We start from the raw sequence: 14,294 nt of genomic DNA, 5'->3' as shown, positions 1-14,294 counted from the left end.
CCTTGCAGGTGAAGATTTTAAAACGGTCATAGTCAGTAAATTAAACCACCAATCAGTATACAAAATGGGTAAAATAAGCTCTACAACATTAAAATTCTGCTTCCATGCTTAAATGACTGCAATCAACAGGCCTATATTTGGGACAGGCCTTTGATTCCTTTCACACAGAACTGTTTCTCAGCAAAGATCGGGAAATACAATCAAATTGTTTATTTAAACCAGTATGAATATTGCTTGTTTAAAAATTAGGTTTCAGGTAATGTCTCAATTATGAATCATTCATTTGATCTAACTCCAACAGACAGGGTATCAGAGAGAGAGAGTGAGTTATGGTGCTCAGGGAATATGGCATCTGGCATACCGACACAACACTTTATCCTGTTAAAACAATCACAAATTGGATTAATTTTTATGAAACCCTATCAATCTGAGGACTAAAGGAATACGAATACTATACTTGGGTAATCAAGGAATGGACACGTAACTTCAGATAGCCAACAAGCCAGTTTTATGCATTCAAAGAACTTCTATAAAAGAATGAACTGCTTGGCAACCAGACCAGGTGTCTGATTGAGACAGGCTTTTATTTGTGAAAATGGGTAGCCACACAGGGCTAGTGAAAGGGACTGGGTGTATAATTGGGACTAGGCCTTTAAGGGCAGGGGGACAGACATGGACAGTGATTTTGACAAAAGACATACCATACATCCATGCAGATTGCAAATTGGTGTATGAAAATTCACCAGATTCACCATAAAGATATAGGCTACAGTATCAGTGGGTAACAGTGGGTAGCCTATAGTGTCATACTTGAGTGCATTTTTTTATTTTTATTTATTTGTTTATTTTTAAAAATGGGACAGAACATATTAATGAACATTAACAATGTAAATATGTAAGAGATTGTAGCCATGCGGCTAATTTCCATCCCTTGTCCCACTGGCAGGTAGGTGTTCAGGGAGAGAAAGAGAAGAGAGAAAGGGAAGGACATCAAAGCATCAAATCTTGTCGAAGATACTTTATTAGAACGTTAGCTGTTGGTTACTATTTATTTTCAGGTTTATTGATATTAAAAATAGGTTATAATTGCTCAAGATACTGACAAGACTCCCTATTGCCGCCTCCCTCGCGGAAGCGGCATTGTGACCGATGCGTTTTCCGCTCACGCGAACGCGCATATTGTCCCCTTTTTCTTTCGTTAAACTTCGTCCAGCATGTCAAACTTTCTCCGCTGGCCGCAGGACGCAGAGCAGCCCGGTATGGCTGCAGCATCAGCTGCTCTTCTCCTCTTCAGCACAGTAACTTATTACTCCTAATCCCCCTCAGACTGTCACCAAATCAGCTGCATGAAACAAGAATCTCATTTGTTAAACTGGGGCCTGTGCAGATGGAAGATCGATTGTTTTTCTCCTCAGAAATCTCTAATTGAGTGAATACAGACTGCAAAGGCGGATCAGAGAGAGGAAAGGGAGAAAAAAAAATCACCCGGGCCTTAAGGTTTGGAGAGCCTGTACTGTGACCAAAAGGTTAGAGGTTCGAGCCCCGCCTGCCAACAACTGTGCGTCCATCCGCAACAATCACACACATGGATGTGAAGGTAAAAGCCTCAGAGACTTCAGCCTTAACACACCAACAGTATCACACTTTTCTGTTGTTGTTGTTTTTAGCTGTTTTTAATAAAAGTCACTCCTCATCTCCACAACCCGTGAAAATGTCTACTTTCCACTCAGATGCACCGCATTAACTTGCAGGGGGCGAATTTGTTTGTCTATTTTTATTTATGTCATGGGTAAGATTGATGTGAGCATGTTGGTGGAGAGATGGAGCAAACTGTGCTGTGCTCCTTGTTTACCCTAATTACAGCCTTATCAACCCAGGTCCTTCATCACAACACACATACGCATACAATTTTTTGACACTATTAAGTGAAAATATGCCTTTGAATTAGATGAATTAAATACATTGCATCTGATAAAAACAACTTCCAGGGAGCTTAGTTTATCAAACAGCAAACTGGGTAAAAAAATAAATAAAAAAACAGATAGGTATCACTCGTGCCTAAACTGCATTAAATAAATTATAGTTTTATTACCCATGTACCCAAACTTGCACAATTAAATCTATACAAACTAAATAAATTATACAGGCAGCTATCACAAACGTCTTTATCATGAATAAAAATCACTTTTTCACCATGGGTAAAAAACCTGACGCCTCATAAATAGACGAAATATGAAATATATATTAGACATGATAATATTTATTTTTGGTGTTATTCGGCCCTTCCACTGTAGCTTACAAATATCTCGTGCCCCCTGACAGCTCATCAGCCCCCATCGCTCTCTGTCTCGTTGTTTTGAGTTAAATACGACCTGCTGTCACGAGACAAGTCATTCACTTGTGTTTGTACAGCTATAAAAGCACTCAGCTATTGAAAAGTCTTAAAATGAAGCGCGCAATCCATCATACCATAATGTGATGATTTTTAAATGATCCTTATTGGCTGTCAGTGCGCCACGAGAAAAATACTACGACTTTTGTACATGCTTATTAATAGCAATAGGGAATAATGTATAAAATCTGTTAAAAATAAATAAAAAATACACCTAATTTTGAATTAAGGCTTAATCCCAGTTTTAGAGCTTTTAAAATCTACCTTGAAGTCCAGCTGCTAAAAGAATGAGAGCCTCGATAAAAGACAGGATAAGAAAGAAATATCTCCAAATGCGCGTCTTCTTCTTTTCCTCCTCTGGAAGAAAAGACGCAGACATCATCAGCGCAGAGAGACCAGATCTCCTCCACATCCCCGATGCGTCCCAGCACACGACTCCACTCCATCCCTCCATCCCTCCCGGTCTGTCCGTCGTGCCACCAGATTGCAGACAAATAAAAGATGAGCCGAGGCGATTGAAGCCTGGATGGATGAAGAAAAGGAGCCAAACGAGCCCGCGGGTTCACGCTCGGACGCCTCCATTGTGCCACTTTTTTTTTCAGCACATAATAAATAAACCTGCTCTCTCACAAAACGTCCCGACATCTGTCTCAAGCATGTCTGATTTTTTTTGTCCCTTAAATATTTGGCAGACTGGTGTGTGTGTGTGTGTGTGTGTGTGTGTGTGTGTCCGGTGTGTGTGCGTGTGACAAAAAGCTGTCGTGCTAATTGAGTCTTATTAAATAACAAAAGGAGCTCCTTTTCAAGGAACTTTTTCTTGTCTCATTGAGAATAAATAACCTTAATTTGGACAGATGATGAAAAATCCGAAACAAAGGCCTCCTCCACGTGTTGTAAACTTGATTGTGTGTTTGCCCAGCTATCTGTTCAGGTGTCAGCTTCTGCACAACCTTTCGGGTGTATTAACTGTGTCCCTTTATCAAAGGCGAGCATTCACAGCTCATGTGTCCAACTCCTTCCACTTTCCGGCGAATTAATTTGCTCACACATCATTTATACCAAGTCCCTCCCTTCTTGACAGTTGGGCCTAAATACTAGTAAATTACCACTAATTTATACTGATCTTACTCTGATATTTGCAATAAAGGCGTATGGATTCGGCGCTAATTACACGGGCTAAAAGCCTAATGGCCTTGAAAATGAGCCTGGTTAGAATTATATAAAGTTTGTTGTTTGGTTGACTGGGAAATCATGGATATTAGAAGAGGTTCACTTGGTCTCCAAGAGGCGTTTAGTGTCATAAAGAGGTCGACAATATCATCACGGGGACTAAAATAAAAAAAAAGAAGGTGCAATCATAAGAGCTTCATATTATAGACTCGAGTTCATATTCAAGGTGTTACACAGAGCGTGTGTGTTAATGCAGCCATGTGTTCTCTCCTCTTATGAATAACTCCCATTCTTGTACTATAAAAACAGAAACAGCATGCACAATTAAACAAATATTGTGGTGATCCAACATTTCTTGAACGGGTCGAAGCTCACACAGATATTAAATCAGGTTATTTTATTGGATGTAATTTGGAGGAGAAATCAAAGCCAATTACAGGAATGAGGAGGAATGAACTTGTGGATGTGAGAGGATGGAGGAGGAGGAGGGTGGAGGGGACGGGGGGTGCTCGGGGTCTCGGGCTAAAGCTGACATACCTCAGGCTTCAGCTCTGATTGGTCCTCGTTTGGAGAAGCTCATGGGTTCATTCCGTTGTTAAGCGCCTCCCCATTTCTCTAAACTACATTATAATGCAACGAACCTCCCTTTTAACCACAAACCGAATTTGCTTTCATTTAGGCTATATATATTTCTTAAATAGGTTAAAGTCATAGAGATTTTTTTTTTGGAATAGCACTTCGCCCTGGAGCGGTGCGCAATGCTATCTCATGCCGACCTCCTGGATGCTCGCCTCGGTGAGTTATCATCACCAAACTCCGGTCTTCAACTCTACTGTAAGCTGGAGGCACTTCTAATCTTAAATCAAGCTCTGAAAATTGTCAATTTGCTTCTTATATTATCTTAATGTGACTCAAGTGAACTAAACTCGCTTAATTCATTGGAAAAGTAATTATTATTATTATATTACTGCGTAATTTGATTTAACAATTTTCTAAGATATCGGTGTGATCGAATTGAATTAAGAGTATTTAAGGAGCAGATTGTAACGTGCATGCTGTGGTTGTCTCTCTCAAAGAGCTGCACTCGTCGCTTTTTTAATTTCTGTTTCTGTGTTTGAAATGTTTCACTGGATGCTTTAATGCATGTGCAGCTTTTGTCTCTTCGGTTCCTGCTGCAGCAGAAATAATGCTTCTAATTTCCCTCTTTTGCCTGTGAAGTGTTTGCTTGTGTGCAGAATTTGTTCTAACCATGTCTCCTTTTTCCCTCCTGTAGCGAGAAGTGTTTACTGTACAAAATCTCACCAGCTGTGGTTGTCTGTGCAGGGATGAAGGATGCCGCGGCGGAGCTCCTGGGCCACAGGGAGGCTTTGAAGTGCAGGCTCGGCGGAGGAGGACCTGACCCAGGGCACTCCGGGGAGCTCGGCCCGGGCCCGGACGGCGTGGAAGGGGCCACGATGCTCCCGGGTGATGATATCAGTAGCGGCGGAGGATCCAACCCGGGGCAGGTCAACAGCAAGGAACAGGAGAAGCAGCAGCAACAGCAGCAGCAGAACAACAACCCCAACCAGTCCGGAGGGCAGCAGACCCAGAAACAGAAGCGGCACCGGACCCGCTTCACCCCGGCGCAGCTCAACGAGTTGGAGAGGAGCTTCGCCAAAACGCACTACCCAGATATCTTCATGCGGGAGGAGCTGGCTCTGAGGATCGGCCTGACGGAGTCCAGAGTGCAGGTAGGGCGGCTGGACTTACATCAACAGTGGAGGAAATGAATCAAAGCTCGACACGATTCAGATGCAGAGACAAAACCACAGACATGTCATGTGATATTTACAGATAATCTAGGATAGCCTGTATCTAAGGCAGCATCAAATATATGAGCTACATTTGAGGACAGAATAAATGCGCGTGTGAATTAAAAAAAAATCATTAAAAAAACCCTCAAAATTAAGACCTGCTAATACGTTACTGTAATAAACATATAAATAAAACTCCTCACAATAGCCGCCTTTTAATTCCTTATATTATGTCTGGGAAAAATTCAACTTATTAAACTCATTTATTGAGAATTTTTACATTTACTCACATTATTCTATATATTTGAAATACACCACTAATTAGGACTTAATTCATCAAAAATCAAAATAAAATTGCTATATTAATATTTCCCCCCTATGAATGTAGAATTTAATGTTCTGATTTTTGCCTTTAACACCTTTAACATTTTAAGAGTATTAGTCAAGAGACAAAAACTATTTTTTAATTTTAAGTAGGCTAGGCTATATTTGTTAAACACACGCAAAAAGGAGATAAAAAACAAACCAAAAAAGGGGAACAATGTTCATATTTCTTATCTAGCTTTTGGTTACATTACAAATAATAATAATCTACAAGAGTAAACACAAACTACAAAACAAACAATTTTATCCCACCCCACAGTTTTACTTTTCCATCTCACAATTTATGTTGAATATCAAAAAACAAAAATATCACAACTAAAAGAAAATGTATTTCATTCGTTCACTGTATGAAATCGTGTTGTTTTTAAGCAAAGTGAGCCAACAGCCAATAACGTAGAGCTTACAACACACAGACCTGAGTGTGTGTGTGTGTGTGTGTGTGTGTGTGTGTGTGTGTGTGTGTGTGTGCAGTGACTGTGTCTGGTTTGGGGATTCGAACCAGCGACCTTGTGGATTACACACGTGCTTCATCCACACACACCACGATGCACATAAGGAGGCTTCAACATGACAGCAGTTATTACCGCCTGAGATCAGCTCGTTACACGTTACTTTAGTTACATCCTTTATACCACAGACGACAACTACAAATCCTGTTGTTATCCTCTAACCAGGAAAAATATTCCATCATATAAAATGCTAAATGATTTCTATATTTTTTGTTGAACTAAATGTCTCGTTGTAGCAGGAACGTGTTGTTATATTTGAGGACTGTAACCTCTAAATAAATTCTGCCTGATGCAGGAGTTGGCCCACATTTGGCGTCCCTCTCCTGTAATGAACCTACAGGGAACCAAATGATGATCGCAGCTTTATTACAGTCGTTTAACAGACCTGAATGCACCGTGAAAGCGTGACTAAATTCTGTGTATTTTATATGCAGAATTCCTCCATAATGCCCTCTGTGACTTCCAGTCTGCACAAATACTGTATAAAAGCGCGTCAGGAATTATGGCGCCACCGCCTTATTAACTATAGCGACGGCAAATGCACTCGAGGCGCTCACATGTGAAATAATGCCCTAATAATCATTATTATTATAGCATGGCTCAATTCAGTTTCTATATACTATTTCCATAAAATAAGAATTAGTGAAATGACGCTCATCTGCTGTGATGATAAGAAGCAGGTCCAGAGTCAGCCTGTCACTGCTCTCTGCGTCTTAATGCCGGGCCGGACGCGCTGAGGGTGCACTCTGTCTTTTTTTTCTTTTTTTTTTAAACGGAATGAGAAATTGCATTTTCTTTTCTTTGGAAGTGTAATGCATTTCAAGCCGGATTTCACGGCTGGCTACGCGGGGGGAAGAGAGTGAGATTGTCCCGGGCTTATTACTGCGCCTCCACTTTCTCAAGCAAATCTTCACATTAATCATAGACGCCCGCGCTTACAAGCAAACCTATAGAAGCTCAAGGACTCCCGGAATAAAGTCTGTTTGTCACTGCAATAACATTATCTTTATTATCCGAGCGTGTGCTTTTCAATGGCTCCTCCTAAAGCTGTAAAAAATCACTTGGGCTCAGATCAAATTATTAAAATGTTGTTTTTTCACATAAATAAATTAATAAACAGGCTTATTAATAAATGAGAAAATTACAAAAATAAATCTCAATATTTGGCACACACAATTAAAGTTTATTATGACATGTATTGCGATGTAACTTCTGTTATTAGGCTGAAAGCGTTTCAGTTGTTCAGTGTTACGCATCAAGACAGACAGAGTGACCAAAATAAAAATAAGTTACCAACCAAGCTATATGAACCAGCTGGACCCTCAGGTCATCTGGAACAGGCCGTCTGGTTATTCTGCACGAAAACTAGTGAAACTGCCTTTATCATTGATGCTCCAAGCCACAGGGACATCCTCAATGCATCATGTTAGATGCTCCAACGCAAACTGAAACATTTCATTTAAACTGCGCCTTTCAGTAGTCTGACTTGTCGATTTGAAATTTTATTTTATTTTATTTTTTCATTTTTTTTCTGACTTCTTGTATTATTTTTATTCACATGTCTTATTATTTGGTCTTAATTTTATTCTGTTCATTTTTTACTTTTTTAATAATTTAATGTCTTATGTACTGGTCGGTTGTTGATCTTATGCAATTTAATTCTTATTCCTACTTCTTCACATGTGTCTATGTTTTAACTGTGTTTACTGAGCCTAATATTTTTTTTTATCTTTACATAAGTGTTTGTAGCTGTGGCTTTCTTGGTAGCGCGTTGTGCAGCTCATTGCGTTTCCACCTGGAATTAAATGTGCCATATAAATTAAGTTTGGCTTGCTTGTTTATTCTTATTAATTGGGGACGATTATGTATAAATGTAAACAATGTAAACGGGTAGCACGTTGCTACAAACTGGTGAGATCCTGGGAAAAAAACATAAATCAGTGTTTTTCTCCAACTGATTTATTGTTGTTCTCAGTGTCATGATGATCACAGAGTGATGTCATAACCTTTTTATGTGCGCTCACAGCTCTGATAACATGACCTGTCGATGAAGCCATTACACCCGCTCCTCCTAACTCATCCAATCTCTGTCTGCAGGTCTGGTTTCAGAACCGTCGCGCCAAGTGGAAGAAGCGCAAGAAGACCACCAACGTCTTCCGGGCTCCGGGGACTCTGCTGCCGACGCACCACGGCCTGCCTCAGTTCCCGTCCGCCGCGGCAGCTGCGGCGGCCATGGGCGACAGCCTCTGCTCCTTCCACGCCAATGACACCCGCTGGGCCACGGCAGGAATGCACGGCGTGTCTCAGCTGCAGCTACCGCCGGCTCTGGGCCGCCAGCAGGCCATGGCGCAGTCCCTGTCTCAGTGTAGCCTCGGCGCCGGGCCGCCGCCCAACTCCATGGGTCTATCCAACATGTCGTCGAACGGCTCCGGGCTTCAGTCACACCTCTACCAACCCACTTTCCCCGGGATGGTACCCGCGTCCCTGTCGGGCCCGACCAACGTGACCGGCTCACCTCAGCTGTGTAGTTCCCCAGAGAGTGACGTCTGGAGAGGGACAAGCATCGCCTCGCTGCGCCGCAAAGCGCTGGAGCACACAGTATCCATGAGTTTCACCTAGTAACGAGGGGCCAGCGTGAAGAGCTTTTCTTTCACTCATACAGAGATCTTCTGCGTTTAGTTCTTATTCATCCAGTCCATCCAAACGGTGCACTGGGACAAATACTACCAGGATACTTGTTCAAATAACAAATCGCAGAGCTTCATACCTGGCATTTTTTTTGCTCCAAAATCAAAAACAAGATGGAACACTGAAGCTATTTATCCGGCCAGTTGGCCTTTATCAAGCATAGGACTGGTTCTGTTTGAAGCTATAATTTATTATTTCGCATGTAGCCTATGGCAACTATTTATTTGTCTATTTAAATTATTTGTTCTGTATTTATTTATTTATTTGGCACATGCAGCCCTCACTTTGATTGCTGCAGGGCTTTCAGTGACATTTGCTTGGTGACTGACGGTTTTTGAAGTCAAATTCTGTGGATACTTTAATACAAAATCTAGGTTACACATCCCTTTTCCACCTGCTGCACAGCATGCAACGGTGAGGGGCCACAGGGATGCACAGTGGACGTGCAGACACAAGACACCTGGAGGTTTAAAGGAACATGAGAACATGAGAGATTGACCTGAAAAGAGAGAGAGAGAGAGAGAGAGAGAGAGAGAGAGAGAGAGCTCAGAGGAATCAGGATAACATGGAAGAGGACTTGACTGCATGTGCTGTCCAAGGCAAAAAATAAAAACTAAAAAAATAGGGAAATACTATAAATTAAGACATGGAAACTGACTTAACTATAATCTGTTATATAGGATGTTTTGTGTAGCGGAAGCACTTGTTCCCATTTGGTCAGTTTGTGATAACTTCTGTTTCCAAAATTCTGTCTGTGCTTATTATCAAATTATGACTTTCTTAAATGTTTGAACCATTTTTGTTTCATGGACATGTTTATATCAATTAAATGTAAATGATCAAATAAAAATCATTTTCAATTATGTCACATCATGAATCAACCCTCTTTTCTTGAATTAGTTTAAAGACATCAGTGTACACTGAACCACTGGTGCTGCTGCCCTGTAAAAACCATGTATGTCCAAAAGTGTCCACTTGTCATGAGCAGCGAGAAACAGCCCTGTTGTCAGCTATATTTTGTAGTTAACGCAGATAGTTTTTAAATGGTTTATTTCACTTTAACTGTACACATTTTTCCCAGGCTCACAAAGGAAGTCTTAGTGGATATGAATTGCCCTCAAATGTTCTGTTCAGTCGTGTCAGATGAGTGATCTCATTTGACATTTGAGCAGTAAAAGTATTACATTCTTTAAGGATTTGGTCTGAAAAGCAAATCTCTTGGCAGCTGTGGAAAGTAGATGGTTGTAGTATTAAGTAGCATATTTTATGCTGCTTGATACTTAACTACATTTCTGAAGGAAATACTCTCCATTTATCTAATAGCTACAAGTTTGCAGATTTAATTTTCACAAAAACATATGCACAAAAGGTGCATTGTTAAAGATTAAACCACTCAACATGTTACAAAGCAGTAGAAATGAGCTCCACATCAGCCAGCTACAACTTTAAAATGGTAATACATCCATAATAATAAAGCAATGATATAATATACAGTTCCAACAGTCAGGTGTAGATTTCAGGGAGGGATGCAGGGGACACGTCCCTGTTACACTGAATGTGCATTTGTCCCCCCAGTAAAAACAGGAAAGTAGCAGAGGATTTTCATTCTGACAAAATCAAAGATATTCACCATACAGCAAAAAAAGACACAAACTTGTACATAAACAATCACCAGAATGCAGGGAATTAAGCATTTGATGCTCAACATTATCTGGTGGCAGACCCCCAAAACCTGCTGTTTTATACCTGTTCTTACTTCCTCACTTTTGATATTTTAAGTCCAGTCTTGCAGATAATACTTCTGCACTTTCACTTATACTGTAACACTTCAATTAAAAGCCTAGTCCCAATTAAACCTCCAGTTCCTTTCACTAGCCTGGTGCAGCTACACATTTTTACAAATAAACAGCTGTCTCAATTAGACACCTGGTCTGGTTGCCAAGCAGTTCTTTTTATAGAAGTTCTTTGGATGTATAAAACAAGTTGTTGGCTCCCCAGTTGAGCTAACATTAGTTAGGTGCTTTGAATGCGCATACAAATGTAAATGTTTGAAATTTTGTCAACATGGAGATGATACACATTTTTAGCTCAGTTAGGTTCTCCATAATTCAGTTGTTCAGTTCATTTTACTGAGACTACAGTATGAGCACCAAAGAAGACCATAATTCATTCAGATTTACCGGCCTGGTTAACAAGAGACATGACAAAATTGGTGACTCCCTTCCTCTGAAGCAATTATATAATTAGAATGTGTGTATTCCTTGATTACCCAGTAAGTTATTCATATTCCTTCATATTCCATCAAAAAAAAAAAAAAAAAAAAAATCAAGGGTTTTAATAAAAATGAATCTACATTGTGAAATTTGTTTTAACAGCCTAATCTCTATACAAGTAATAGTCAGACTGGTTTAAATAAACAATTTCACAGTATGTCCCATCTTTGCTGAGCAACAGTTTTGTGTGAAAGGAACTGAAAGCCTGTCTCATATAGACGCCTTCCCATAGGCTTGTTGAGATTAATGATTTATGTTATTAAAAGCTTTGGCTATTAATTGAAGTTTTATGGTAATTTTAAATGCAGGACTCTTACTTGCAATGGAATGTTTTTACACAGTGTTGCTGTAACTTTTACCTGAACAAAGAGTCGTCTTCCACCTCTAACCCTGAAGTGTTTTTGCTCCTAAAGGCATTTTTGCTGTTCCTGTACAAACTCAAACCAATCACCCTATAAAGGACAACACCAGCTCTTATCCAAAAAAAAAAAAAAAAAAAAAAGCTAGAAACTGATCATTATCCAGTCATGTGTTTCTTTTTTAGGTGGACAAAAGTCTCTTCCAGTAGCTGGAGTGTAACCATGTAAAAATATATTTAGGTCATCAAGGAGCATCTCCACACAAAACGCTCAATTCCCAATTAATAATTTAGGCAAGATCAGAGGTGTCAAACTCAATCACAGTAAGGACCAAACTGAGGAATTAGCAGAGGACCCAAAGGTGTTATTCTCCAATTTATTATCCTTTAGCTGAAACCACAAAATAATAATCCCAAACCTGCTCGCTGTAGTCTAAAGCCTGGAATAAGAGAATATCAGGAGCTTTTAATTCTTACACCACACATCAGCTTCTTCCAGGCCATATGAAAAACATGCAGGAAGTAAATAATTCATTTCACGTTTGACAAAGAGCTTTATGCCATTTCCATAGCTTATATATTAATAATAAAACAACAAGGAACAGGCATTTTTTTATTTTATAACTGAAGGTGGATTTAAACATGAACGCAGGGCTGTGGCATCATGTCTGGGACAAACTTAAAGCTCTCTCTCATGCAGAACTTTGGCTGCAGATGCATGATATTTTGGCACATTCTGGCGACGTGGAATGGGATGTACAAAACCCTCCATCCCCTGGACTAGTACTACACTTGGACTTTTTTTTTTAAATTTAAAATCAGCATGCAAATAAAGTTAAAGACAAGTTTAATTCTCTGGCAGTTGCAAAACTGTTATTTTTATCACCCATAAGTAAAATCATATTATCCAATTTTTTGATCTTCACTGCATTGCTTTGTTTTGCTGTGTGGTGATGTCACTTGAGTCAGCGTTGGTTGGCTCTGAAGATTAAGAGCTTGAAAATGAAAAAAAATCTGGGTGTATTTAGTTAGAAAGAAGTAACCAGACCTGTGTAGTTTGCTACATCAGCCGCTACTGGCATAACACATTGAATCTCCAACAGAGCTGTTGGCGGTAGAGTTGCATTGTGGGTAATGTAGGCAGCAAGTTTTGAAAAGGAAGAAGAAGAATGAGTGGAATAGAAAAGATAATATCTCAGGTTATGCTGCATCAATTATGATACTTAAAAAACTGCACATTATGAGTCCAACAGTGAAGCACAATGCGAAATTGGTGGTGTACACTTTCATGTGCATGTCAGCTTTAAGACATATATTTTTTTATCAGATATTTATTGCCTGATTTAATACCTTGCTTCTGCTACTGTAGGTAATAAATTAGGTATATGGTATGGGGTAATTACTACAAATCATTCCTGTCTGTGTGCCATATGGAGCAGGTTATCCACACTTTAGACTGCCTTTCATTTGTAAGCCCTTTCTCTTTTAATGGTCAAAATACAGAACAGACATTTGCTAATGCTGAGCATTTACTGTACTGTGCACTTTTCTAAACTACAGAGACCTATTTTTTTTAAATGGCTTTTGAGTGATGTGTTTATGTGACACACTGTCTTCTGGTTAGATTAGGTTATCTTTGTTTTGTCATCTTCCCCCTTAAACCCTTGTATAATGTTTTAAAGTAGTGATTTGTGTTATACACCTTATTAGGCAACCCAATCACCAGAACGAATTACAGACACATTCCCACTTGGTTATGGTTAGGAAAGGATTAGGTTTTGGCATAAAATACCAGTTTTTGATGCCACAACGTCTGCTAGAAATGCAGCAATGTCTTAATAAGAAATAATCACTTTTTAGGTGTAAAAAACAACTGCTTTTGGTTGCATTATCCCAGCTTGAACCGCAGCAATGGCTTGTTAAAAAACTGATTCATTCTATGACACTATCCTCAATGGAAACACAGCAATGCGTCACTAAGAACTACCCACGTTTGGTGGCAAGAAAGCCGCTGGAAATGCAGCAATGGCTAGCTAAAAAAAACTAACAAACAAACAAAAAAGAAAAACCAAGGAAAAACTCCAAAAAACGGTTTTGTAGTTTGTTGGTCTCCAGCAGTGGTCTGCAGCTTGGCTGGCATCTCATGTAGGTCTCATTCTACCAACCATCCTATCCAACCCCTGATGACTAAGACAGCTCATATTCTACTTCACTTTAACAACGTTGTGACGATATGTTTGAAACATAAAAATGTGACGTATTCATGGTTTCAGGAATACGCACAACAAAAAAAGCAAAGACTGCTGAAAGCTAAAGATTCTAAACATATTTAATGTAGCAAAAACATATTTTCGTCCACTTATTTCTTGTCTTGTCGATCATCTTGAGACCCCTCTGATTTATCCTGTGACCCTGGAAGGGGTCTTGATCCCCATGTTGGAAACCACAGCTCTCAGTGCTTGTTAACCTACTGTCATTAGCAGAAGCTAAATATTATCTTTTGACAAATGTCAGATTTCTATTTAAAGTACCAAAATATGATGAAGTCCTTTAAAACAATCCATACAGTATTACAGTATGTGCAGGGCTTCCATGATGTCTGGATTATAATCACAAAGAAGAAGCGATCAGGGGGCGGGATGCACGGGGATAAAGATTTTTGTAGTCTATTGCCAGATGTGAAATAATATTACATAAATGTAATAATTTGTTTCACTATCACCCAGG

General features: G+C 39.6%; 1 protein-coding gene across 1 annotated transcript; it reads left to right on the top strand.

The window, feature by feature from the left end:
* The first annotated feature begins 4,129 nt into the window (after positions 1-4,129).
* On the top strand, positions 4,130-9,713 carry otpa (orthopedia homeobox a). Its single transcript, XM_049603950.1, has 3 exons — positions 4,130-4,357; positions 4,886-5,292; positions 8,346-9,713. The coding sequence occupies exons 1-3, from the start codon at positions 4,321-4,323 to the stop codon at positions 8,865-8,867; spliced, it is 966 nt and encodes a 321-aa protein (XP_049459907.1). The 5' UTR covers positions 4,130-4,320; the 3' UTR covers positions 8,868-9,713.
* Positions 9,714-14,294: the final 4,581 nt, after the last annotated feature.

Source organism: Epinephelus fuscoguttatus, linkage group LG18, assembly GCF_011397635.1.
Source record: "Epinephelus fuscoguttatus linkage group LG18, E.fuscoguttatus.final_Chr_v1".
NCBI lineage: Eukaryota > Metazoa > Chordata > Actinopteri > Perciformes > Serranidae > Epinephelus > Epinephelus fuscoguttatus.
This window is presented reverse-complemented; position numbering and strand designations above follow the sequence as displayed.

Excerpts from the sequence above, each read along its gene's own strand:
- otpa (XM_049603950.1), top strand. The coding sequence starts at position 4,321 with ATGCTATCTCATGCCGACCTCCTGGATGCTCGCCTCG. Across the intron at positions 4,358-4,885 it reads CCTCCTGGATGCTCGCCTCG|GGATGAAGGATGCCGCGGCG; the intron begins GTGAGTTATCAT and ends TTGTCTGTGCAG. Across the intron at positions 5,293-8,345 it reads TGACGGAGTCCAGAGTGCAG|GTCTGGTTTCAGAACCGTCG; the intron begins GTAGGGCGGCTG and ends CTCTGTCTGCAG.